General features: G+C 49.5%; 1 protein-coding gene across 5 annotated transcripts; it reads right to left on the reverse strand.

Moving 5' to 3' along the window:
• Positions 1–27,511, reverse strand: hivep3b (HIVEP zinc finger 3b). 5 transcript variants are annotated; one of them, XM_011605549.2, is made up of 10 exons: positions 27,253–27,511; positions 13,709–13,756; positions 7,526–9,848; positions 7,101–7,387; positions 5,005–7,032; positions 4,753–4,895; positions 3,139–3,314; positions 2,900–3,001; positions 1,717–2,381; positions 1–1,564 (listed from the first exon to the last, which is right to left on the reverse strand). In XM_011605549.2, the coding sequence occupies exons 3-10, from the start codon at positions 9,522–9,524 to the stop codon at positions 926–928; spliced, it is 6,039 nt and encodes a 2,012-aa protein (XP_011603851.2). In that variant the 5' UTR covers positions 9,525–9,848; positions 13,709–13,756; positions 27,253–27,511; the 3' UTR covers positions 1–925. The 5 variants fall into 5 exon arrangements, with proteins under 5 accessions (XP_011603851.2, XP_011603852.2, XP_011603849.2 ...); XM_011605550.2 differs by having other exon boundaries at positions 27,245–27,511; XM_011605547.2 differs by lacking the exon at positions 13,709–13,756.
• Positions 27,512–27,521: the final 10 nt, after the last annotated feature.

The following is a 27,521-nucleotide window of genomic DNA, read 5'->3' on the forward strand; positions in this document are numbered from 1 at the left end:
AGTGAATCATTTTTTTTATTTGTCACTGACTAGAAATTTTGCTGTGTGTGAAATCTGCAGGGCACTTGTTCCGAGCCGAATGCTTCCCTCATCTGTCACCAGTTCAAGTCAATTAAAACATCATGTAAAAGACACAGAAGTAACAAAAAAAAGACAAAAAAGACAAAAAGACCCAACAATTTCAATAAAAAAGTAAAAAATGAGACAACTTTGAAACGATGATCAGCGTCATCAAATAAAAATAAATAAGCGCCCTTCCCTGTGCAGAGAGATATCCTAATTTAATATCTTTTGTAATAAAAAATAGAACTTCAGTGCAATTCCTTTTTTCTTGTTGTTTCTCCAACATTCCCACAATGCCGCACTCTGTTACACTGGCATTAATCGGACGCAAACAGAAACAATCCAAACACCAAATATCAACCCTCCTGAATGACACAAAATAGCAAATTTAAAACAGAAAAAAAATAAAAATTCACAGCCTTCTCTTTGTGTGTCTGTACTGTACATCTCAAAACACTAGCCAGCACAGAAAAGGCACAAGTAACGATAATTTGAGTAATACTGGACATAAACTGGACAAATGAAAAAAGAAATAAAATAAAAAATTTGTTGATTAAAGATTTTGGTCATTTACAAATTTATTCGTGTTCCTCATACATTTATTTAAACAGAGCTAACCGGTATCAATAGAGATACAGGAAGAATATATTTATATATATTGTACATGTATAGATAGACATGGTTTTTATCTAAAAGAAAAAAAGTGCATTTTTATAACAAACCTGAATATTGCCGAAGAACAAACACTTAAGTTAACAATAGTATTGAAAACTGTATAAAAACGAAGCAATAAAAAAGCAAGACCGGTGAAAGCGACCATAAAGCAAGACGAGATGCTCGGTGTATCGCGGTGTCGACGCTGTTACGTGTTCTGCTCTCCTCCGGCTGAGTCTCCTTTAGCTTCCACCTGAACGCTGCCAGAATGTGGCTCCGCCCCCTCCGGCTGCCTTCCAGGGCCACACGAGGGTGAAGGGGTCGCGAGACTCGAAGGCGCTCTCGGACTACTTTCTCTTTCGGAACTACGGGTGTGGGCGGAGCTGTGTGAGCTGCCATATTGCTTTGAGTCCGCTGTCTCCGACGCCGGTCCGGAACAGGTTAATGCTGTGCCGAAATCGCGCCGCCCTGATTGGCTGCTCGCTGCTGCTGCCGCCTGGTGCTCTGACCAGTGCTCTCCAGCAGTCCTGAGCCCTTGAGTTCTGGGGTTCCCGCCCCAATACGATTCAAACTTGGATGCTGACGGCCCCTCTGCTGGGGGAGACGTCGGGGAAGAGGGGGTGGTGGGGTGGGACCTCGGTCTGGCCTGTACCATTTGGATTCCACCAATGGGGATCATCAGACAAGGGACCTTGGCTTGCTGCGAGTGCATGGGGAGATGGCTGAAGATGTGATCTGTTGTCGGATGAGCAGAGTAACTCTCACAGGTTGACAGACGCAAAACAGGTGGAAACAAGGTGGATTCTGGGAACTTTGTCCTTGCGGTTGCTGCAGTTCCGCTCTTCTCCTGCAGGGGGAGCAAACACACTATTAACATATGGACTTACTCAAGCGCTATTTTTTTTAGGGGAATGCAGAGAAATTCAACGTCCCATCTCATTCTACGACTCTTCAAACAAATATTGTACATATATTTAGGGGGGATACATAAAGACTCACAGATTGGGTACCCTTAGTACCAGGGCTCTCCCACGGTAAGTATCCAGGGGTCCTGTGCTGTAACCTGAGAGGTGAGGGAGGAGTCCTTGCCTGCGAGGGCCGACAGCAGCTTGGCAAAACAGGATGAAGGGGAGAAAGGGGTCTGATGGGGGACAGCCCTCTCTCAGGGGACAGTGAGATGTGTCGGCTGGGTGAGGTAACCTCTGTCCTGGGGGAGAGGCTGTGGAGGGGTGAGGACAACTCCAGGCGAGGCGAGAGGCTACGGCTCGGGGAACAGCTCTCGCTGCTGGGTGAGAAAGCCCTCGCTGACGCCTTCCAGGGCCGTCGGGAAAACAGGGCTCTCCTGCTGCTGGGCGAGGCGGCTCGTCTGCTGGGCCACACTCCCCTTGAAGGTTGTTCCGGGCCTAATCTTGTTGGACTAGGACCTGGGGGCTCAGGTTCAGGAGTGCCCTGCTGAGAACCTCGGCTGCAGCTGGAATGCCCTCCGGTCGACGGGTGGGTGTCTGACGAACAGGACGACGGTGGGTCGTAATGGGACGGGCTTTCCTCCTCCTCTTCCTCATCGTCGTCATTGTCATCGTCATCCTCAGACTCTTCCACATCCGAAAACTGATGCTCTTCTTGCTCCTCAGCGCCACCTGCCCGTTCTTCCTTTGCTGATGTTTCTACGTGAAAGAAAACATACAGATTCGTATGTAGCATTGAATGATTGGCAGTTCTAATTCACCAACACCCATGTTACAAATAGTCCCGGAATAAAAACACTATGTAGCATTAAAAAGCACTCTGACTGGATTCATGCATTGTAGAATAAGGGAGGATTTTTGTAAAAATGTAGAACTGGTGCCTGGTAGTTTATCAGCAGAAAATAAATAATATTGGGAAGAAGCCTGTGAGGTAACTCACTATGAATCTCCTCTGGGGGGAAAAAAAATACTGTGTACCCTTGAAAACACGGGACACTCCTGCAGGAAGCTGTCAAACACTCCATGTTCTTTATTCATTACTTTTTCACATTTCTTATGCAAGGCCAAGGGGAGCAGAATAGAACACGGCATTGCATAAGCTGCCAGCGCGGAGCAGCTCCGAGCCTTAACGTGCCGTTCATCCAGCTGTGTACCAATAGTCTCTACAGTGCAGGGGGTGGGGTGGGGGGGTGTCTCTCCAGCCCACTCATGAGTACCTGTTTCCTCGCTCTCCGGCTCATCCAGTGATGACTCAGACACTCCCATTGCCTGGCATTTTTTCCCGTGAGCCTTTGATTTCATGTGTTTGGTAAGGTTTCCTGAGAAGACGAAACACAGAAAAAGGAATAGTGGCGCCCTCCTGGACCCAGAAACGGCAAACGGGGCAGATTCTAAAGCGCGATTGCCGAGAATAAAGCAGCAGAAATGAGCGTTCACTTGATTTTCCCCGCCTCACCTTTGGTTTTGAAGGCAAAGTTGCAGTGCTTGCAAATATACGGACGGACGTCGGTGTGCGTTCGAATGTGCTTCTTCAGCATGCTTGGTTTCTTACAGCGAATGCCACATTCTCCACATATGTACTTGCCCCTGCCGCGACCTCGCACGTACACATACTCTTCATTGGACTTGTACCTGTGACAGAGAGAGAGAGAGAGAGAGACTAAAAATGCATTTTGCAGCATGCTATGATTTATTCTCCGAATGTCCTGAATAACTTGCTCCTTCATCTGGCACCATCACATTCAATACAAAAGATCTTCACCTTGTGGAGTTGTCGGGGTGAGTATGGTGGTGAGCTGCTATTCAGATTTTTAATTTGGAGAAAAGCTTTGGGCCACGTGCAGGATTCAAAACAAGTATTCGACTTTTAGGATTTTTTGTGGTCTCCATGTTCTTCTTTGAACGCTGCTTCAATTTCTCACTGTTCAACAGTCACGACCTTCCAGAGTAAACACGCACAGCGGCTTTGTGGGGCAGTGACTTTAAAAACATGGCTGATGTAAATGAAGATGATACTGACTCAGGACAGTAAAATTGGGGACAATAAAAACAATCCGACATTCATGATGCACTTATGTGAGAGTTTGCTCAAATGCAATTACTCTTATACACACAGACGAGAACAAGGGATGCTTTATGGAGCTGGGCCGGGGGAAGCCCCACCAAAACCCCAGCAGCGGTGTTGGCTGGTGTCTCGGATACACCCTGGGTACACAGAGAATACCAGCTATTCTGCAGCGACCGTGCGGGCCTGCCAACAACAGCAACAAGTCAAGAGAGGGAAGGGAAGCCTGGCTATGGCCCACATCCCAAAATAGAGCCTATATTTTATATATATATCTACAGAAACCTTGTTTATACACAGTCTTGATGTTTACCCAAGGGCTATTTGCAGATACAGTGAACCACAGACCTTCCATTACCTTAACGTGAATTGGCCTCTATGAAAAACATCATCTCCCACTACCCGTGATGAAATCTATGGTTCATTCTCAATCGTAAACAGCCGATGTTTGCTGACTGGCTGGCTGTAAATATTCCCAGTTGAGCCCAAGAAGGCAACATTAACCAGAACAACTTGTCGTACAGTGGTAAAAAAATGGACCCCAGTTCCCCTTCTGTCATAAAAGGGTCTCAGGATCTGGATTGTGAGAAGCAGAAGAGCCGTTTTCATTATAAAACATCGGAAAATAACAGCGACGCAGGTGGGCAGAGGGGGAAAGGAAGAAGGTGTAAAATAACTGTGAAAAAGTCAACTTAACTAGCAGGATGGTTTAGGGATGAAAGCGGTGTTTGTGTAATATGTGCACGCCTTCCCACATGCGCATAAATGTACCAATGAACCCATCTTAAAGACAGACACTCCTGCCAGTGTGGAGAAGCTTGGCTGCAGGTACAAACGAAGCCCCTGTGGACTCTCCCGCCTCCCATCTGCCGCTGTGATTCTATGGGTGCTCTCATCAGCTGTTAGCTGTCTCAGGGACTTGTGCAGATGTTGTACGTAGTCGAAAAATAGGATTTCGATGTAAACCAGTTTCGCTTTTTACAGTTTCGATCTTGTATTTCTTACCCGCCTTCAAAAATGCGCAGACAGGAGGTTTCGCTCTGTTTAGAGGTGGAAGGTCCTTCCTCTTCTTTTGTCTCTTTACTCTTCTCTACAGGTTGCTGTTGGCCTTTCTCTTCAGTGACAGGGCTGGGAGGTGTGGCCTGTACCTGCAAGCGCATTTCCCAACGACCTTAAATCAACACCTTCAATCTATCAGTTATTGCGTGCTCCATTTGGCACCGCAAGCCTGGAAACGGCTATCGTGAATGTGTTTACCTCTGCCACCCTTTGCGTGCTGCTACTTTCGGGGGTCGCCTCTGCCTTGTCCAGAGTGGGGGCCATGGCCATGGTGTATGTCTCAGAGCTGTGCTTTTGTTTAGAGCACAGCAGAGACAGAGCTACCTTTGTGCTGAGGCCCGGCAGGTTGGGGTTGTGAGCACTGATGCTCCAGGTAGAATATACAGAGGAGTCAGGATCCCTCAGGGCTGATGGATTTGGTTTGACATAGTTCAGGTAGCACCAGTTGACAGTTGTAGAGGTGTGGAGGCTTGGATATGTAGGGGCGGTGGGTCTTCCTATCTGTTCTTGCACAACTGGCACTTCCTCCTTTTTATTTGTCTTCTCTGTTGATTTACCCCCCTCCTCCTCCTCCTCAGCAGCATCTTTCCTTGGTACTCGCTCCTGCACCTCTTCCGCCTTCACAGTTGACTCTGCCCTCTCTGGCTGTTTCTCTTCTTCCTCTTCCAGTTTTTCCCAGGTGTTTTTTCTTTCTCCTTCTTCTGTAAGTGCTTTTTGTGAATCCTCCTCCTTCTCTCTTGATGTTTGCTCCCCCTCCTCTTCCTCCTTTACCCTTTTCTGGTGACGTTGAGCCTCTGTGCTGAGCTCCAGACTGGCTGCAGGGGAAAGCATTCGTTTACTTCCTCCAGCTCCTAAAGGACCGTATCCCTCTCCCGAACCTGATGCCAACTCAGTGGGCAAAGACAGGGGAAGAAGACTCCGGGTGTCTTGAGATGGGACCTTCAAATAGGTTTGTTGTTGTTTGCTCTGGGCTACTGAGCTCATGATGACCATCCCTGTGCATGTAATTGGCTCCTGTGAGGGTGTGGAGGCCAGAATCTGGGACAGGGTGGTATACATGGCACCGGCGTAGGTCGGCCTATGGGTCTGGTGACGCACTGGCACCATAAGAGAAACAACTGGTGTAAATTGTGTCAGGCAAGTGGCGATGACTGGACGTGGGTGTTGGTAGGAGATGGCAACAAGGGAATGATGGGTAAGGACAGAAGACACAGAACTGGTGGCAGGTCTGCTCTCAGTAATGGGAACTGAAGAAACATGTGCAGCACCTCTTGGAGGAAAAGGCAAGTACAGAGTCTCACTAGTCTGTCGTGTCCTGGGAGCAAACTGAAGAGGAATGAGAGTTGGAACGTGACTAAATGGTATACCCAGCTGGTCCGCTAAGTGGATCTGTGTTGGGTGTATCTGAATTGGCGGAGGTGCACGTTGTGAGTCCAAGAAAGTTCTGTGAACGATTGGGGTGGACAACATGTCTGTCGTCACAGGGAGAAGCTGGGATAGCGTTCCTCTGGAAAATGATTGATGAACTTGGGGTCGTAATGGTGAAATGCTCTGACTGGGAGGGGCGAGCTGAGGCTGTAACTGCTGCACAGCTTTCCCTTTTGCTTCCAGACTGAACTGAGAGCCTGGCTCCTTCGAGCAGACTGGCTGCGGGACGGCATGTGAAGGCCCAGGCTTTGGACTCGCCACTCTGGACAGATGACTCGCGCTGGTCCCCTCCTCCTGCTCAGGTTCCCCTAAGGTTGCATACTTCACAAGGAGACACTTTCTCTTTTCTTTCCAGGAGGATGCAGGCTGCTGCTGCTGGGACAGAGACCCATAGTCAAAGGATTTACTTCTAGGTTCCGAGATCTGGTCGGTTTGTTGGGGGCTGGCTGGAGTCTGCTCAGAGGCCGAGCGCCTCATCTCCTTGTGGCTTTGGTGGTACTGGTAAGAAATGGACGGCACCATTAACATCTTAGAGCTTTGGCTACTGGAAGCCCAGATAGCAGACTCAGATTTTGCCATTTCCTCTACAGAAATGGAAAGGCTTGAAGTGTGGGAGACACTGCTGTCTTGGCTGGGGCTGCGAGGCAGAGAGACAGACTCGAAGCTAGACTCCCCAGAGGACTGAGCTGCTTCTGCCAGGCGGAGTCGTTTCTTCTTTGGTGGCAGCTTCTCTGCAGGGAGTTGTGCCAAAGACTGGCTACGCTGAGGCCACTGAAACTCCTCAGGTTTATCTGATTCCTAGAACAGACAGAAACGTTGGTCTTTGCTTTCATTGAGACCAACATCTACTTGAATTAATTCCATACCTTGGGTAAGGACGCCGTCACTGGTGGCGACACGGATGGCATGTCAGCGTCAGGTTCCTCGGTAACAAGGATCTCCGGCACTTGGATGTTTGGCTGGCGGATGAGGCGGGATGTAGATGGTGATGGTTTCGGCTCAGCTTGCTGTGTTTGCTCACTCTCTCTGAGGTCTGCTTCTTGATTTTCTGCAGGTATACTCTCCTGTTTCTCAAAGGAGCTTGTGTGCTGAATGACCGACACACCCTTTCTGTCCTGCTGCTGTTGTTTCTGCTCTGTCGGTGCCGAAACACCTAGAAAAACACAAAACAATTAAACTGTCTTACAGTATATTGTGGGCATTATATATCATTTCTTTTAACGAATGAACATAAAAGTGCTCAACAAAAAGGAACACTTTTACGTTATATTTCAGGGATTGGTAGACAAACCTAAAGTGGGGGGACTGTGGTCAGGTCTGTTCTGCACAGTAATGAGGCCCGCTGAGCTGCCTGACGCAGGGGCAGATGCAGGGTGGGGAGGGTCTTCCTCCAGACTTTCCTCTTTCCGTCTCTTTCTCACAGCCATAGCTAGTGCTCTGAATTTATAGTGTATCATCATTTGCGGGCGATCCTCTTTGCATGTTTTTCCACCATCTCTGCTTTTTGGTTCTAGACTCTTATGCCCCGGGCACGTGCGTCTGTGGACCTCCATGTCTTCATACTGGAAATGGGACTGACACGTCTCACAGGTCACCTGGTTAAGACTCCTAGGTTGTTGCTCTTGTGGTTGCCTTGAGCGTTCAGCACCTCTGTTTGAGGAGGAGGCCTGACTAGCCTCCTCCAGCAGCTGCTCAGCGCCCAGTGGAACCTCTATCGCAGGCTGGCGCCTCAGCATACGCTGGGCGTGGCCGATCCTCATCTCAGCAACCACGGCTTGCTGTTCATCAAATGACTGGCAGAGACGATAACCCCTCGGAGACATGGTGCCGGTGGAGGACGACTCTCCTTGGCTGGTACTCGATGGCATTGAGTGACTTCTGAGTAGAGGCACTGCTGACTGCTCCTGAGTGCCTGGAGGTTCTGACTCAGGATTGTGGATGAACTTCAAACCACTGGGACCAGGAGTTTCTCCTTTGGGGTCAAATGCGTATGGATCTTTGGGAGTACTAATTTTGGGCGTTTCAATGCTGCTCTTTCTGGAGAGAGAGGAGCGCCTTGGCTTTACACTGTCGATCTCACTGGTGTCCACTACTGCTTCATTAATAGTAATAAGCTTAGTGATGTGTTCTATTACTTGGGTTTTAGGTACAGCGAATGGAACGTTCTTGTCCTCCATTCCTGAGGATGAGGAAATTGAAGAATAAGGCTGCTTTTGATGAGGACTACGCTGCTGCCCTCCCAACCTTCCATACTTTCCCAGAATGATTTCTGCGTAGGTTTTGGCACTGGCACTGGGGGGGCTAACCTGGGACAGGTCAGTGCTGCCCGATCCAGAGAAGTAGCCTGACTCTGTACTGCCCTTGCTCCCAGGGCCCAAGGAAGAAGAAGAGGTGGACAGAGAGGAAGGAGGGTCATCCGAAGAAGCCACTAGGCCACGTTTCCTCTCACTAAGTCTTAGTGCCAGTCTTTGTTTCACAGCCTGGGAATCTTCAGGCCTCTGGCTTTCCTCTGAGCTTGCTAATGATTCCTTTTCACTCTTCTTTTGTGGCCCCATGATCTTCTTAGATGTGGATTTTTTGCGTTGGCCGGTTTCCTCTTCAGATTCAGTGCTTTCTCCCTCGGAGTGTTCCTCAAAGTCCTCTCCAGTGCCACTGCCTTCAGGCCTACTTATACTTGGCTCATCACGACTGGACACCAGTCCGGCTTTAATGCGGTGGGCATGGGACTTGCGGTGCTTATACAGGTTACTCTTGGTCTTGAATGAAAAACCACAGGGAGGACAAGGGTATGGTCTTTCTCCTGTGTGGGAACGGATGTGCTTCTGAAGAACACTTGGCTTGGCGCATGGACGGCCACAGTAAGTGCACACATATTTCCCTGGCTTTTGCGGTTTCTTCTCTCCTCTTCTAGGTGAGCTGACCGCTTCTGGGGCATCCTGGCTGGACTGAGAAGTGACACTGTGTGCATGTTCACCCTGGGTAGAGGGAGAAGAGTGAAGGGATAAAGATGATGAGGAAACCGAAGAGAAGAAGCTGCCTCCTGAAGGACCTGGGGTCTCTAAATGTTGCCATGCTACAGCTTGCTGCTGCTGCAACCGCAGCAGAAGGTCAGTACGTTTAGGCTGCCGATGTTGCAGGCGGCCCAAGGGTCTGTGCACAGGACGGGTAGTCGGGGGCTGTTGAGGCTGCTGAGGTGGACAGGGTCCTACTGAAGAGTCAGATGTTACATGCTGCTGCTCTTGCCTTCCAGAGCGCTCCCCATCGGTCGGACGGCTGGACTCAGCCTCCATAGAGTGGGGAGGAGACCTCAAAGACTTTAACGGAGGGGCTTTTTAAGCCTCATGGGACTAACCACATGGCATCAGAGCAGTCAGGGGCAGGGAAACATTGATAGTTCTGAGCTGTGTTACACAATGAAGGGCCTTTATCAGTGTGGGCCAAAAGTTATTCAAAAGAACCAAATGATGCATCATTAAAACGTGTCCTGATGCATAGATGCGGGTAAACATTGGTCATCTCTCTGTCCAGTGCAGCACTGTTTCTGTCCTGCTTCACTCATTTTAGGGCTCTTCGGGGCTTCTCACTCGATGGATGGAAAGCGTTACAGAGCGGGTCTAAAGAGACAGAAAAAAAAGTGAAGTGAAATGACAAAGTTGAACTCAGTCAGTATTTCACTCCTTTCTCACCAACGCGATCCTACACAATATCTTTCATCATTATGCTAATTTTTCGAAATTAATTTCCGAAGTGAACAGACAAAAAATAAACAGTTTTTCTCTCATAGTCACATAATAAACAATCAGTCAGTAAAAATAGAATGTCCAAAGGGAAGAGCTTGTGTTTGAGATGAAGATCTTGACCCTGAGCAGCAGCAGAAGTTTAAGCTACAAGTTTAAGAACCCAAGTAGTCGTCAGTTCAACCCTTCAAGTTAAATCTGTAATTTCCAATGTGCACAGACACAAACAATCACTTGTACAATTGCCTGCAAATGTAAAAAGAAATGGAAAATTCTACTCCAAATGGGTAGATTCTGTGTGTTTGAGTGAAATGCAGCCAATATTTTTCAGTTCTCACACCGAAAAGGTGTCTTTTAGGAGCCTTTACAGCAACTGGATCTCAGCTGGATGGACTAACTAGTTACACAGCCACCAAGTTGTATTGTTTATGAGGCTTTTATAAAGATGGATCTACAGTAATATTTGCCCTGGCTTACTGCCAAGGAGCTCTGTGTATGAGAAGCAAAGAGAAATTCATCACGGTGATGCGAGGGCACGACGACCTCTGCTCCTTCATCAAGACGTACGTTCAGCAATATCCCCCGCCTACTACGATCCTCCACTTTGTCTCAACTCAAGATGCAACATTCTTGTATCGGAGCCAATCAAAACACATCCCGGGAAGGCAAAGAGACAATCATAACAGTTTCGCTAGGCATCCAGACCGGGCCGCCGACAGCCCCGGCGCAGGCTTTATCGATCACCATCTGGAGCGCTGACACCAGTCTGAACCCTGTGCTCGCCTCACATGGACGCAGCACGGCGACATGTGTGGATGTCGTGGAGAAGAAGAGTAGGGGCGGAGCGAATCAAGAGAGACGGTGTAGAGACATTCCCAGATAGTTGGAATCTATATGTAAAGTAGACCAAAAGAGCGGCTAAAGGTGCCAGTCGAGGCGAAGTAGCATTGAATGGATTTCCTTTTTTTAATGAACGACATGTTGGCTCGGTCTGTGCGTCTAAAAAAAAAAAAAAACCCTCACCCCACAGTCAGCCTTCATTAGAGCAAGTACACAGCGGAAGAAAAAGGAGAGTCAGTCTTGCTCCTGAAAACAACTTGACAGATTTTTGGGCTCCATCTGCTCATTCCAGCACATCTGCTGAGATCTGTTCGCCTGTTTGCAGAGTTCCTCAGAGCACGTCGGCGCTTTGATTACAGCAGACTTTCACCATCAACAAACAGCAATTATATGGGACAACAAACCGAGTCGAGACAATTAAAACGCTCTGCTTTCATTTATGCTTCCCCCGCCTTTTAGCCCAACAGGAGAAGCTTCTGGGGGGTTTTTTTGTCAGAGAGGTGAGTTATTTGCCCAACATTTAAACAAATGTGAGCAGAAAGGACTGTCAATCCTCATTCATTTGGCTGGCAATCTTGACGCGTTTGGTCACATCTTCCAAAAGTCCTGATGTAGCCTCGAACAAGGTGAGAGGATGGTCTTAATGACGGGGAGAGTGTTTCTTACATTATTCAGTGCAGTCGAGACTGTCGGCACTGAGAGGGGAAACACACAGTCAGAGTCTTACCAGGAAGGTGGAGGAGGAGAGGAATGCCTGAAAGAAACCAGTCTAACACACACACACACACACACACTCACTCACACACACACACAAAATCATCTGACCATCTGCGGTGCCCTTGGGTGGCCTAAAAGGGGAATTCCTTTTCCATCATCCCTTCATTCCACAGAGGTGACTCTCCTCCACATGCAACACTTCAACACGCCCGACTCACAGGTGAAAGGATGAAGATAGGAGCTGCGGTGAAACACAGTTTATGTAAATTTGCCTAACCTCACTGATGAGGGTGCTTCGGTTGACTCTATTTTTAGACGGAGGTGCAAACAGGAAGCCGCTGATGCATCTGGTTTACTCCGTAATGTTCTGCTGATTGGGAAGATTGTCGGCTCGACGCCGCAAAGCCAATATCGGCAGCAGCGAGCAAAAACAATGCAGAAGGGTGCCACAAGCACTTTGACCGCTTTTGTCGAGCCAGGCTGGGTTATTGTGTGCCCGTGCTAAAAATGCGATTCGTGGTTGGCGCGGAGAAAACAGGAAAACGAGAGGTGTGCCAACATGTGTGTGTGCCTGCCTGTGAGTGCGAAGGGGCTCTGTCAGCACCCAGGGGATCCCTGACAGACAGACGGGCTCAGAGTCACAGATCACACACATCTCATCTCCATTACATCATTTGCTGTAATTCTGAATCTCATAAAACAAACCGTTCGATGCCTCCACAGTATCATTGCAGCAGTTGTGCAGCTAAAACTTCATTATCATGCACAAGAGAGTGCGGCTGACAGTTTGTGCTCATTTCTTCATCAGTCCCCGGGTGCAGCCACGAGTCCGGCCGCGACAACAAGGAACCACCTTGTGATTGTGTTGTCCTGAAATCTGATAAACTCTCTGAAGTGCATTTTTGATAATTTTCTGTGGTCACACCCCCTCCAAACACATAAATCTCTCCCCTCACTCTGTGTAGCCTGGTGCAGGTTCCCATGGAAACCAGCCTACTCTGAGCAATGGCAGATGGAGAGGGAGCTGGAAGTCTAAATTTATCTCCCAGCATCCTTTCTGACTACACAGGCACAACGGCAGTGGGGAGGGAAAATGCTCTGCCTCTGCTTGCATCGACAACACGGCATGACCCTCGACACTCGACCCCGTTCCTGACTGTCCCCGGGGTGCAGGCAAAGTCACGCAACATCCACTCTGACGACCCAAACCGCGGGGGTATCAGTTTCGCGAGCGCACCACGACATCTTATCAGACTCACGTGGCTTTGTGCCACTCCTGAAGTAGAAGCAGGCGGAAAAGTGAAACCAAACGTTGAGTAAAAAAGAAAGCCGGCAAGTGAACGCATCCTAGAAAGTCGCAGAAGAAGAACGGACCCTGTTGTAAAAGAGAAACCGCACACAGATAAATCGTCTGAGCCCGAGAGTCACACTTACCCAAGCATGCTAAGAAGGCTGTCTGGGAAAAAAAAAAAACCCAAACCAAAACACCACATACCAGAGCTCTCAGTCACCCTGTGTGCGGGATGAAGTGGAATCGCTGCACCTCTGAGGCAGCAGGATGAGGAGGATTTCACAGGTCTTTGATACGGCGGCTGCTTCACAGCCGTCTCAGTGTTCACTTTGATTAAACAAAGCCAGTGAACTGCAGGTCAATACCAGCCTTCAACTCAAACAGTCACACAGCGGCGTGGGAGAAGGTGCGCTTCCGTGGCTGAAGACTTTTTAGCATGCGGAAATTCTGGTGACATAATCATGGGCTTGAAAAGTACCTTTCCACACCCTCTGCTAAAGTGTTCATTGCAGGGATTTCCATGATTCTAGTTGCAGTCAGAACCATCGGGACTAAGTAGAATACGGAAGTTCTGCCAAATCGAGGGAATGGGAACAGCTTTCGGGTTAGGAATTCCTCAACCGAAAAGGCAATTTTCTAAAGTCTTATCCCCCACATCATCGTCCACGGGGATCAGTGATGACCTTTAACACCGTCGGCGTGCTGCCCAGTCAGAGCCTGACAGATACTCCACAGAAAAGTTGCTCAATGCGCCAAATCCTCAGTTGCAATAACAAACACACAAAATGTATAAATTCACATGCTGGGATCAGCTGTGTGAGAGATAGATGGACAGGCAGACAGATGTACAGGCAGACAGACAGATAGACAGATAGTTTAAAGACATTACCTGTCAGAGCAGTCTGGTCTTTTCCCTTAGAGACGCGCTTCATAGGCACTGTGAGACAGACAGAGAGAGACGGAAAGAGAGAGAGAGCAGATATGAGTGGGTGAGATGCAGAAAAAAGAGGGAGAGAGGCAAACAAGAGTGATGGAGACAGAGAGGACAACACTAAATGGATGTTTTCACTGTACACATGTAAGAGGGAGGAGGAGGAAGGTCCAGAGGCAAGAAGAAAATAGAAGTGATTCACTCGCACCAGCCCGGTTGGAATCCAGCAGCACCCATTCCGGGGTTTCTTGCTGCTAATTGACCATACAACAACCATGAAAACAACCCCCCCCCCCCCTAAATGTATGATAGTTTTTGTCAGATAAGTTCCAGCCCATGATCTGATTACTCACAGCTTCCTGTCTTCATCAAGACAAGCTGCCAAGCGGCTACGCGTGACAGTTTGTAACGGCAGGTTTGCATGATCACACCCAGAATTTGGCAAAAGTGCCAAATAAAGACGCTAAAACTCGCCGTAGGTTACGGAATGTTTGACTAGAGGAATAAGAGGTGTGGCTTCTGTGTTTTTTTCCCCCTTTCTGGTTAATAAAATAAAGCCAAAGACGTCACAGAACAGGAGTGTCGGCTCCATTCAGCTGCGGTTTCCAGCTGTTGACAGACAGGGTTACAAACAGGTCTTGCATGGGGCTTTCCTTTGCAGCATTAGAACCCTGGAGGGATAATTACCTCCTCCTTATCTGCAGCATTATCTTACTGTAGCGGCAGACGAAGGAAGCACATATTCACGCGGCAGCTCTCTGACGAGCCGGCGGCCACCACGGAGGGCGCACGCCGCCGCCGCGTGTTTTATTCTCAGGCAGAGTGTCACTGTGCCGCATCTGGAAAATGAGTTCCAGGCTTGCATCCATTCAAGCAGGCCCCCGCATTACGCAGAAACCCGGGCCGGGAGCCTATCAACTGCGCAGCACAAGGGAGAAGGAGAGAAACAGAAAGAGAAAGAGAGAATTGAGAATGAGCGGAGGTCCTGCTGTTTCATGGAGCTCTGCCTCATTGGCGGAGCACAGGAAGTGTGAGTCACACACTCGAAAATAAACACGCTCGCACGGCGACAAGCCAGCACACGGAGGGAGCGGATGGCTGGAATAAGACAGGCGGCGGGAGCACGGATCCTCTCAGGCCTGCAACACGTGGTGGCCTGCTGGGACCCACAGCCACAGACACATTAAAGGAAGAAAACTGATTGGATTTCAGCCGCATCTACTGACTGTGATTTTTTCTCTCCCCCTTATTCAGCCCCCGCCATCAAAATTTCCCCCCTTTTTACATTTATGTTGGAATCAGGCGCCTGATTCCTTTTTACCTCCGCCCTTCGCAGCACGAAGCGCTGTATTGTGCCCGCCTGAATGTACTTATTGTACACTGAACAGCACACACCTTCTTTACTGTACTTCCCTGAGAGGGACCTCCATCGTCCGTCATCCCTTTGTTCTCTGTTCCCCAGGCCGAGGCTGCTCTGACGGGAAGACGGAGGGGGGGTGGGCAGAGTCCCAGGAACAAAACCGCCACTGTCACCATGATTGACAGGAGAGCCTCCCTACATGGAGGCAACGTTCCCGATAAAGCCGGGGATGCAGCCTGGTTAAGAACCCAGAGGCTGAGGGTAGTCAACCCTGCCAGCAACAATCGTTCAGAGGGCCGCCATCCCAACGGAAATGATGACGACACGAAAGCACGCTCTTTACGATGCGATGATACAGAACTGTAATCACTGGACCCCCGAGCAGCCCTGGCTCCAAGTACCCAAAGCTTTTCATTTCCAGTAAACAGAAACAAGCGCTCCAATGTCTCCTGTCCGCACGGGGAAACTTCATCTCCGCGACACACACCTACTTCCACAATATAACGCAGTGGCAAGCGTCACTTACGACACAGAAGCCAGGCTTTATGAGAAATTTCATGCTGTTTAGGTGCAGCGGTGGGCTATAATTTAAACCAAATGAGCGGTTTGCGCATTTACAGACACCCATACAGATTACATATTTTTGGACTTTTCACCCTATAAAACGCGGACGCAGGCAGTAAAACGGGCCCATTCAGGACGGCCTCTCTTCTTTCGGACGTGTGGTCTACCAGTAAACTGACCCTCCTCTGTCTATTTGACTGTGGCGAGGCGACAGAAACAAACTCCATTTAAAGTGGGAGCCCACCGAGTTTACATAAGCCCTGCGGCTCCATTTGCACATTGTTTTCATTCACTTTGGGCAGTGGGGGCGGACATTTCCATTCCAGACCCGTTTTTGGACCTGAAATGGATCAATCAAGGTACCATAGTAAAAATATGACATTTAAATGAGAAATCTGATCCTGTCAAATGTGTCTTCGGGGTATCTGCCTCTGAAAGAATCTCACCGTATTCTTATTTTACCATCCATATTCAACATTTTAGTACCTGCCTCCATTATGACGGTGATCCTAAATGTGTCTCTTTTATCTTTACGAGCTTATGTTCCGTTACTCGCCTCACTAAAATGGTTAATGATGGCTGCTGAATGCACTCCTCCGCTGTCGTACTGATGTGGAGTCCATAACATGATAATTCAGGTCGTTTCCTTTTAATAATTTAATGCTACATTTGCCAGCTGTGATTCAGTCAGTGTTAATAATAGTCAGCTGATTGAATACTATCATTTACTATGGATTAATGCGCTTTCATTATTGATACCGAGGGAGTTTTAAGGGTTAATTATAATTAGATATAGACAGAAGTTTCTTTTTAGTGCTGTTTTTTGTTAACTGCTACATTTGGAATGCAAAATAGAAATTTGGAACGTTTTGTGCTTGCAAAAACACAACACAACACAACACAACACCTCTTCTCCATCAACATTAAACGTCCCACGTCTGTAGTTCAGCAGAAAAGATTTTTGCTAAAACGCTACACAAATAATCTGATTATCTGAGGCCGTGCCGTGCCGCAGCGCCACTCTAAACTGTTTACCCTCCCTATTGTAATCTAGGCGAATTTGTGTGTTAACCTGATTAGCTTTTTTTTTTCCCAGGCTAGACTCAGGAGGCAATATTAAATGAGCCAAAAAAGAAAAGTGGGAGGCAGAACCTGCAACTTGCACCAGCAGTTGTTTCATGAAACTTCAGGACAAAAGGACTGAAAGTGCCAACTTTCACACATGCGGCTGAAGCGAAACACAGCTGCACCGCTAATTGAAAGGTTGGTGGTTTGACGCCTGGCTCGTGCCTCGCTGGGCTTTAAAACGGCACAAACCTACCCTGCTTTCCCAACGATATCTGCGTTTACGTGAGCCGTCTGAGACCCGCTGGCCTGCTCCGGCCTGTCAGATCAATAGGTGTCATCAGCAGACACCTGATCCTGTAAACCACTGATGGACTGTCCATCCACTAATTTACTCACCATCTCCATTTTATCTATCCATTATTTATCTGGAGGGGCTTCACCGCCTCTCATCTACGCTCTCTGAAGGTGCAGAAATGGACAACGCCGTTTGCAGCCACTCACAGAAACGCTTTCCTCTCCTCTCCGTCGCTCACGGGAGGCGTTAATAAGCACCACCGTCTGTCTGTGAGGAAGGCTACCAGGGCCTCAAGGCGTGTGGCCAGAAATCATCACAAGCAGCTAAAACTCCCGACTGGGAAGTGATTCCAAATACTTGCCGCTCTAAACTTTAATCATCAGGGTTGATTCCATGTGGAAGGTTAAGATAACACGTTAGGGAGCGAAGCAGCGGACAAACAAGGCCGAGTCACGACTTCAGAAGACAGTAACGGGGCGAGGCGAGCATGCACCCGTATAGAAAGAGGAACCGACATTCTCTAAAGCTGCCCTGCACCCACAGCTTTCACTGATGCGTGGACGCCGAATGCACAGTGGATATTCTCCCACGCAGTTTACTGTACCCGCCGTACACAGCTGGCTGGGTTATATTTGTCCTCTCAGTCACGGTAAACTTAGAAGCATGATGCAAGCCCGCGCTCACACGACTTTAGCGCTCCGCGATCGCCAGGCTTTTGGCCTTTTCTCGCGATGGTTGCTCTCCCAAAATTAGCCGTGAGTGAAGTGAAATCACGCTAAGGTTTTCAGCATATTTGTCATGTTGCTTTTGCTCTAATTTACCACGTGTACAGTCATGTTAACTCCTCTGAGTGATGGGAAAACCTGTTCTAGTTCCTCTTCCTGCAGCTGCTGCGTTGTGCATCAACAAACGTCGCCGTGCGTCGCGGCCGCCTCTCTGAAAGCTAACTGCAGCTTTAAAGATGCACGAAAACAACACTTTGAATACAAGAGCGGTGTGAATGACTTCAAAGGAGGTGCAGATGAGAACAGAATCAACAGGTCAAAGTTCAGACTGAGGGAGCATATGGAGAAGTCGGCAGAACGCACCAACCGACCGCCCCCCCCACGGCCTTGGCTGAGGGGGAGAAACCATCCGATGAGGCGGTTTGCTGAAGGCTGGCTGGGTAATTACTACCCACAGTGACAAACAAGTGTATTTAGCCTCAGTGTCAGTTTACAGTTTACTCTCCCTCCTCCGCTGCTGATCCTGACCACCGCCTGGCTGCATTAGCCGCCTGTCAACGCGGACTCCTCAACACCTCATCGGCGACCCGACGCACCCGCTCCACCCTACTCTTTGTGTATCCTCGGAGCGCGAAGGCGTGTCTCATTTGTGTGGAACATATTCACGCAATTAGCTGACGGAGGCCGTCGCGGGGCGCTCGTGAACGGCTGATATTCTGCAGGCCGCAGAAATGACGTCACGCGCTCACGAGACAGGCCATGAAAGAGGGGAGCGTGCAGGAGACGGCCCATCAAGCGCACGTGGAAACTGAGAAGGGCTAAAACGGTCACAGGGACGATGATTTGACCGTTGTTCTTCAGAGAGTGGACGCCTGGAGGACGCTGGGTATGGACGGACCAGGGACGGCAGACATCAGAGGGGCTTAGCTGGCAACAGACCGGCTTTGCACTAACAACAGCATCAACGTGTCATCGCTCATGTAGCCGTTGGTGGGGCCGCAGGGGAGGGCCACACACAGCCAGACCGCCTGGTTCCGAGTCAGGGTTCCCGCTGCACACGCCCTCCTTCTCTTTCTTTCCATCTGACCCGGCCACCCAGATTATCCCAATACGACCCGCGTAAGAGGAATCGCCAGTGCATTCCTCCAGCTGTCATCGTCTGGTACCAATCTGGGCGGGAGAAACCCGATTCCGAAGAGCGATCCTCGCAGCACCCCCCCCCCGAGTCTGTGATGAATAAAAAGCAGGCAAACAATGACATCCTTGAAATATATACAAAACAGCGCCGCTTCTTTCAGAGAAGCTCTCTGGGGGGGGGCGGGGATGGGGGCAGTATTGATGGAGAATAGGCGGCTGCATCCATTGATTTCCTGTTAGTTCTTGCCCAGTAATGCACAGCTGATTTGTTGTTCGATACAGGTTGAAGGAGCGTCCGTGAACGCGCCCTGAGCCGGTATTCATACACATATTGGATCGGTGCTCCAGAGAAGACTCTCCCAGAGGGAATGATTACTGTAAGAGCTCTCTATCAGGCAGGGTGCGAGATAACGCGGCACTCTGGCCGGGACCTGAGGTACCATCTCAAGCAGGTTAATGATGAAACAAACTGGCCATTTTCGAAGAGACTGCTCTGATTATTGGGCCTGATTGTGCATTACCCACCTGACCCTGCCATAAAGTCGCCGCTTTAATTGAAACCTGAAGCCATATGCTCATTAATGGAATATTACACCAACCCGAAATGACCTGATGTGACCGAAATCACAGGGACTTTACTGATTGCAATCAAGGTTATCGGCTTCTTTGAAGAGTGGAGCTTTTAATCAGTATTTTACTGCCGTTTGATTGAAATAAAGCAAGTTTCTGTGACGGTGTAATACTGCTCATCAGGGCTGGCCTCACTCTGTAAAACGCGACCCAGTAATCTCTCCATATTACCGCTAATGGGACGAGCCAATTTACGGGACAGTGACTCAAGTCCTTCTTATCTAATCGGAAGCTTGATGGGGAACGTGGGTGGCGGCGGAAGAAGACTGTAAACGCTGAACTTCCAACATCATAAACCCAGCAGCACCTTTATCCCACCTTTCCTTTCTAAACTTTGTGGTCAAAATGAGGCTAACTGGGTCCAACGTTGAGCTCCTGTAACCTCCAGACTGTTTCAAGATGACTCATTAACTCTGATATGTGTTCCTAAAGCAGCCGTTGTTGAATGTTGAATGATTTTTTTGCACCTTAAGATGCCACTGACTGTTGTGGTCTTCCTGCTAAAATGAGCAAAGCTAAGAGTAAACAAGCAGACATTATGAATCCACAGTGTACGTTTGTAGTTATTCATATACTGTATCTGCAGGTGGGAGTTAAAAAGGTGACCAGTAATTTAACCGGGTTAAACCTTAGCACCTGTAGCTAATGCCTGGTTAGCATGATCGGCTTGATTGTTCCTCGCATTTTTTGTAACTATGGAGAAATTAAAGTGTTGTCATTGCTCTTTTGATTAAGACAATATTGGCATTCAAATGAACTTTAATTATAAACAATATTAAAAAAAGAAACCAAATTACGTGCAGGAGAGAGCGTTGAGGAAATATAAATGCATTCTGGGATAGGGCAACTCTGACAACACGCGAAGCCAACAGCAGAAGTTTCTGGGAGAAATGTGTTTATGAATCATTTAGATGAGAAAGTCATAAGCCCGAAATTGAAACAAATGGCAGCTAATGCCCTTCAGTGAGCTGGAAATCTTTTTTCTTTTTTTGTAAAGGCACAGAATATTGAATCTGGGTGCAGGCGAAGATGGAGGAGTTTAACTCCGAACTGATGAAAACTTCATCATCACCTGACGGAGCCAGATCGGGGAGGCCTGCGGGTTCAGTAGGAGCGTTCACAGACACACAAAAACCGCATGCAAATGATTGACAGGTCCCGCCCCACTCAAACATCAGCTGTCTGTCAGCTGAGGGAGGAAACTGGTGAGAGGTGTCGGCACCATCCGGCCGTCACTCTCACTAATGTGTTAGCATTTAAAACACCATAAAGCATGATGGGAAAATCAGCACCTCCCCATTTTATGGCAGTAAAAGGTGGATTTTTAACCTGTTTAATGTCCAAATCCTGGACAACAAACATCTCCACCTGTCTGCATCTCATGAATAAAGAGTTGTAAATGAATAAATAAATCCTGGAGTGTTATCCTCACACTGAGGCCTGGTAGTGCTTCATATGGATAATCTTGTCAACGCACAGACTGGAATACTTAAGATTTGGCTGATAGTCGCGCGGTAAGACGCGGCTTTCATGGTGAAAGAGTGCGTCAAGGATAATCCGATAATACTGTAGTTACACCGAAAAGCAATAAACAGTGAATTACACAGCTTGATGGGATGAAACGGTGATACTCTCTGGAAGGCTGGCTGGCTCCAGCGGAACAATAACGGGCAGGAAAAGCGTGCTCTCTCCGCCCCGTGGATGATTTTTCCAAAGCGACCAGAGGACAATGCGACTGTGACCGGTGGGACTGGGAAGGGGCAGCTCAGGGGACGGCGGGGGGTCCATCCATCTCGCACATTAAACTTCAGATCAAAAGTCTGCAGGAGTTTGGCTCCAACAGTTAACTGATGCCTTGTTTATCACAAAGAAGTCATTTGTTTTTCTCCCAGTAAGAAAGATCTTGTGAGATTGGAAGAATTAATCCATCTATTCTCTCTCTCTCTCTCTCTCAGCGGGGTTCCTCCTGATCTCCCTCTTCTGTGTAATTTAGCCTCTCCCACAGTAATGGACACCCTGCCACGGGCGCTGTCTCCAAACCCGCTCGAGCACTAAAGGAAATAAATCTGAACCCTCATAGCAACTGACGCAGCACATCGGGAAGGAGACGTCCGAGAGAAGAGGGAGGTGTCAGAAGGATCTGAACCGGCGGACTCCCCCCCCCCCGAGGGTGCAGGTGTCACACTGAAATATAGCAGTCATGATGCACCAGGAGCACAAGCCGTCCACCTTGTCCCCCCGAGCCTCCACGCCGGCCCGGCAGGCTGTCCTCTGACATCTGCTCTGGAGGACGAGCGCGGCGCCACTGACTTGCAGAGTGTTGATGAAAAAAAAAAAGAAGAAAGTCTACAGGGACTGAGCCCGGGCTGCTCCCTCACTCTGCTGACGGCGCAACGCGGGGGGGAAGGGGGGGGGGACGGGGGGACGGGAGGAGGCGTTGGTTCCCCGGTGCAAACATTGGGACTGCTGACTGCTTGAGGTTGTGGAGGACAGAAGGATTACGCAATACACCTCTCACTGAAGGAGAGTATAGCCTTTCCTCCAACGCACGTCCACGCTAGCAGCATTTACACCACCAATTTAATATCAGCACCTCCTTCTTAGCGCCCCCCCCCCCCCGCAGGTGAGGAGCAGAACTGCAGCGTCAGTAAAAGGATCTTGTTGGGGGCACCGACCTCATGGTGGGGTCTTCCTGATGCAGCAGGAGCTCGCAGTGACATTAGCATACGGTGGCTGACTAAACATGGCCTCCATCTGCGCTCCCGAAAGACCGCGTGAGTCCACGCTCGACCAGAACCAACAGAACGGCGATCACAACCGCCGGGCGGACGTTTACGTCTCGAGCCCGAAAAACGACATTCCTGTGCAACACCTCCTACGCGGCTCCTCTGGAAGTTCCCTCTCAGGGCAGGCGGCGCCGTAATCTGACTGGGGTGACAAATGTGACACGGGATTACTCATCGGAGGCCGCGGGCTCTTGTTGATCTTAATCCCGCCTCGGAGGATTCAGTGTCACGCATGTTGTCAACACTGGAGGAACATCGCTCAAACATCAGGTGGATCTTCATATCAATACACGGAGGAACATCAATAACGTTTCTGGACATCAATCATTTATTGAAATACCCGGCGATTATTGACTGATAACTGATCGATTAGTCCAAACAAGCAAAATCAGGGTAACGGCAGCCTGCGTACAACCTGACAGCGGAGGTTCTGGCAGCGCAGTAGGACATGACAGGCACTCGGGATTTATTGGGCACACTGGTGGCCTGTTCTCAGCTCCAACCCACCGTGTTTGTTGTGCCGCTCACACAAATATTGACCTTCAATTAGGTGAAATGTACGCCCTGATTTTGGCCCTGCAATACGGAGGTATCAGCAAGTACACTGTAAACATAAACAGTCAGGGAATACAGGGGCAGAAACCAGCCCCTGTGCGCCGCAGAAAATAGATCCAGTAAATATACGTGGTCGCTTCAAATTAAAGACAACTGCAAAGCCGATGGTGGAGGACAAGTTCTTATGAGTTCTGCATGAGGAGCCGATACAAAAACAAGTAGCTCCGTGCTGATGGAAAGCGCGAAATCTGACGAGTTTTGTGCCCTCTAAGGGGGTTAGGAGCAAACGACCTTCCCGGGTAATGGCAGTTGACCACACTCCTGCATAATTAAGCGCATCTGAACAGAGGTGACCTTACCTGACAACGGGAGGCTGCGGCGGAGGCCTACAGGTACTCTGCAGGGGAATAACCAACACGTATGCAGCACACACACGTGCGCTCCGGCGCCGTACGCTACATTTCCGTACGCTGCAGAGCGTAGAACCAGAGACCGGAGTAGGAGGTAGCAGAGTTCTCCCTGAGACTGAACTTGGTTCCCCCCCCTACACAGCACCACAAAAGAAACAATTCATAGACTCCTGTCACATGACGTGAGCAGAGCCGTGGGGGGTCAAAACGGTGGGTCACCATAGCGACTTACATCGGGCGCTCTGCGGAACGGGAACACAAGGAAGTCAATGTTTCACCCGTTTAAAGGAACAATTATTCAGGGCTGAGCAGAAGAAGGCAAATATGGAGTTTTGGAAGCTAGCGTTAGCAACGCTAATGAATGCTGTCTGGACTAATGCTTCCACATCCGATGGCACTAATTCACATCCAACTCCATAACCGGCAGCCGGACAAGCGTTCCTTGTCTGTAAATCAGTCACTTCCATAGCTGGCTGGCAGCGGAAGGAGACATTGTTTTGCCGTCCAGAGGGGAAGTTTGGCGTGAACGTCATGTGACATCCAGGACTATATATCTGGAGTCTTCCTGGAGGCTTTTCCAGGGAGTGTGATTGTGCAGCTGAAGCAGGAAGACCAGGGGTTTGTTTGACAGCTCTGCCTCAGCCGCGGTGACAGCGGGAGGATTTCGCTGGAGCGTCGCCGGCTGCCTTGATTTGCTTGGCATATCTGCCGCAGAGCTGGAAGGATTCCCCCTCGGAAAGCCTCTCGCCCTCCCGCCGAGCAGAAAAACCCTCCAATCTTTACCCAGAGTTGCTGCAGGGACGCCTTCAAATCTGTAACAAAGGACGTCAGAGGGAGGCGCCGACTGCAACCGCGCGTGCACACATTCAACATTTATCCTCGGAACGTGATGAGAAATCGCAGATGGCGGCGGAGAGGGAGAGAGGAGACAGCAGGACCCACATTTGGACACCTGTATGCTGGCTGGGCCCGAGCAGAGCGCTGCGGAGGGTGTGGGCTCAGAGGAAATATCTGGTGCAGGCAGAGCAGTTGTGAAATATAAAACCCTGTCTGCTTCACTGATCAATACACACACAAGCTTTGCATCTGTTCCTTTCACACAGAAGGCTTACCAGACCTCTTGGACGCCAGATTTAATTCCTCAGCTGAAGGGAGAAAAAAAAAAGAATCCAGCAGCCGATAAGCGAGGTTGCAATATATGCTTTCCACGGGCAGCCTGTTGCCTCTCCCCAGCGCTGAACGCTAACTCAAACTTCACTATCCAGAACCCGGCCGGGGGCCTCTCCCCCAAAATGCCAGCAGTAAGCGTGGCGGCGGCGCACAATTAGTATTACACAACACGGGCGGCGGTGGGAAGCGAACACCTGCGCAGGAATGTTCTCGCTGTTGATACCAGAGGAGATTTACAGCAGGAGAGGCTGGAAACGCCGTACGGCGGCGCTGGAGTCGTGTTCGGTGCAGCGGAAGGGTGGCTTGGCGTTGCCCTTAAAACTGGACAACATTATGTTAGCGACTACGGCAACCAGGCTAATGATTAACCCACGCAGAGCGTCTGAATGAGCAACACCCTTCGATGTGAAAAAAGCCCAGCGCTACGTGCCCCGGTCGGGCAAATACGTTATCATCCAAGTCCATCATTGCATAACCTTGGCTGGCTGGCACACGGCGAGGTGTGTGTGTGTGTGTGTGTGTGTGTGTGTGTGAGTGTGTGTGTGTGTGTAGGGGGGCACTCCAAGACAGATTCAGGTGAGATGGTGGATCTATTAAATTTAACTGACATTACGTGTTGGGCAGCCGGCGCACCAGCCTGCACAGTAAGTATAAGAGGCAGTACCCGAACGTGCACACACACACACACACACACACACACACACACACACACACACACACACACACACACAATGGAGGCCAAGACTGCTACCCTAGCAACCTCACAGATGCCCCACTAGCCTACTGCTCGTTATAGATCTGTTACTGTGATTGTTTTTCAGAATCTCGCCTGCTTTTATGTGTGTGTGTGTGTGTGTGTGTGTGTGTGTGTGTGTGTGTGTGAGAGAGAGTGTGCATACCTAAGTTCTCGATCCTTTCCCTCCAGTCTCGCTGCTGTACAGTGAGTCTATTCTTCCCTGAGACAACAGGATTGGTGAGCAGCAGCGGGGACGTGGAAGGTCTGTGTGTGTTTCTGCTGTTTACGGATCGCTGACAGCCTCCTCTCCAGCTCAACAACACCAAAGCACAACCCCAACATGCTGAGAAGTGCCTCGTCATTCTGGGTACGACCCGTGCGCAGCGCGAAGCAGGACGCACCTGGAGGTTTCACATCCAGGATTGACTCGGCTCCGACTTCAGGAGCTTCTGAAGTAGCTTCTGTCTTCATTCGACTCAAAGACTCTGATGGACCGACTCCACGCCTACGAACACCGAACATCCAGAACCTTAACCTTAACTGTTGACTGACGTGAAAACGGGTTCTGCAACAACAGCGCAATCGCCTTCAGAGGGCAGGAAACACTCTGAGCTAGTCGTTTTCAACATTCCGCCTGAGCCCAGGTTCCTGCGCTTTCTCAAACCGTCTTGGAAATTTCGCAGGGAATCGGCACAGCCTGCCGAGCTGGCGCCTTTGTTTCTCTACCCAGCACCACGAGTGGTCTTGATCCAGCCTTTGAATTGAGCGGCGAGAGGATGCCGCTTTGTGCTGATTCAATAAGAAACAAGAGCATATCGGCCTGTCTCCACTCATCTGGCCATCGCCGAATTTACAGTAGTCACAGTGGGGAAGGAGAGGACACTGCAGCACTGTACCTCTGCAAGCATGTGTGTGTGTGTGTGTGTGTGTGTGTGTGTGTGTGTGTTAAAACTCCACATTCTTTTGGTTTGTATGAGGAACATTTGAAAGGAAAAGTATTTCCCAGCAACACCGTCTAATTCAAGGCTGGCTCGAGGCTTTAAACGAAACTGAAACACACGTCATAATTATATCTACACATTCTGATGTCTGCCATTGCCCACCTGCCCCCGCCCCGCCTTCCTGCCCTTTAGTTATGACTCCGGTCATATTTTCATTATTCGTAAACATACAAGCTGCATTATCTCCATGTTTGGCCTGTTCAAAAGGCAGAACCGGTGTTAAAGTCGACTTCACTCGACTGCACCGCTGCCAATAACGACACTTTTGTGGCGTCCAGCATTAACGTTCATTAAATCTGGACCACTTGTCATTATCATCATTGCCACTAATGAAATCAGCAGGATTAGAAGAGTGGATTGAATATTCAAGCAAAATATCAGCGATGGAAATGACAGGAGATGAAAAAACCCAACATTTTTGAGGGTACGTTTGAGTTTAGCGTCTGAAACAGTGGGAGAGGAGGAGCTTTTGCGATGCTCGAACCTGCCACTAGGGGGCATGTTTGAAGGGAAATATATGCCTTCTGCTGCATCTCCTACACTATACTACACGAGGACAGACAGACAGACAGACAGATAGTCAGACAGATAGACAGATAGATAGATAGATAGATAGATAGATAGATAGATAGATTTTCTCTAAATCAGCACGCACTGTGCGCAAAAAGCATGATGTCATCCTTTTAAAGCCTGACAATTGTCTGTAGTCAAGTCAGAACTAAGTTCTTGACTTGACTACGGGGACTAACGGATGTCCGGGCGGGGATGAAGCGACTGGGGTCGCGCTTACGTGCGCTCCTCCAGCCAGGACGGTCCCTGAAATCGTCGACCGGCTGCAGCCTTACCGCCTTCATTCCTCCATCACCCAGCAAACACGAGGAAGCGAATAACTTCATGACTCTCTCTCTCACACACACACACAAACGCGCGCGCACACACGCCGACACGCACACGAGCCGTGAAAACGCGGGTGGGATAGCTTCAACTTTGCGCCGCGTCAACGTGACAGCCGCTGCAAACAGAAAGTCAGTCCCAGCCCGGCACAGTTCATATTTACCAGCTCACCGCGGGAGCGCTGCAGCCATTTATTCCGAAGCGAAAGTGGCAGAAGTCCGCATTTCCTGGATCGCGCTGCGCCGGATGAAGTCGCTCTCCGCGTCCGCGTTCCTGCGGAGCAACAGCCGAGGGGGGCTCCTGGTGCTTCCCACTGGGGTGTCAGGCCGGACAGCGATGCCACATTCAGCTGATGGTCACAACAAAACAACATCGCGCCCTGCGCAGAACGCACTCGGCGGCTTTCGCACCACCCCGCACGGCAGGTCCGGTGGGCACCG

Source organism: Takifugu rubripes, chromosome 7 (genome assembly GCF_901000725.2).
Source record: "Takifugu rubripes chromosome 7, fTakRub1.2, whole genome shotgun sequence".
In the NCBI taxonomy this organism is placed as follows: Eukaryota; Metazoa; Chordata; class Actinopteri; order Tetraodontiformes; family Tetraodontidae; genus Takifugu; species Takifugu rubripes.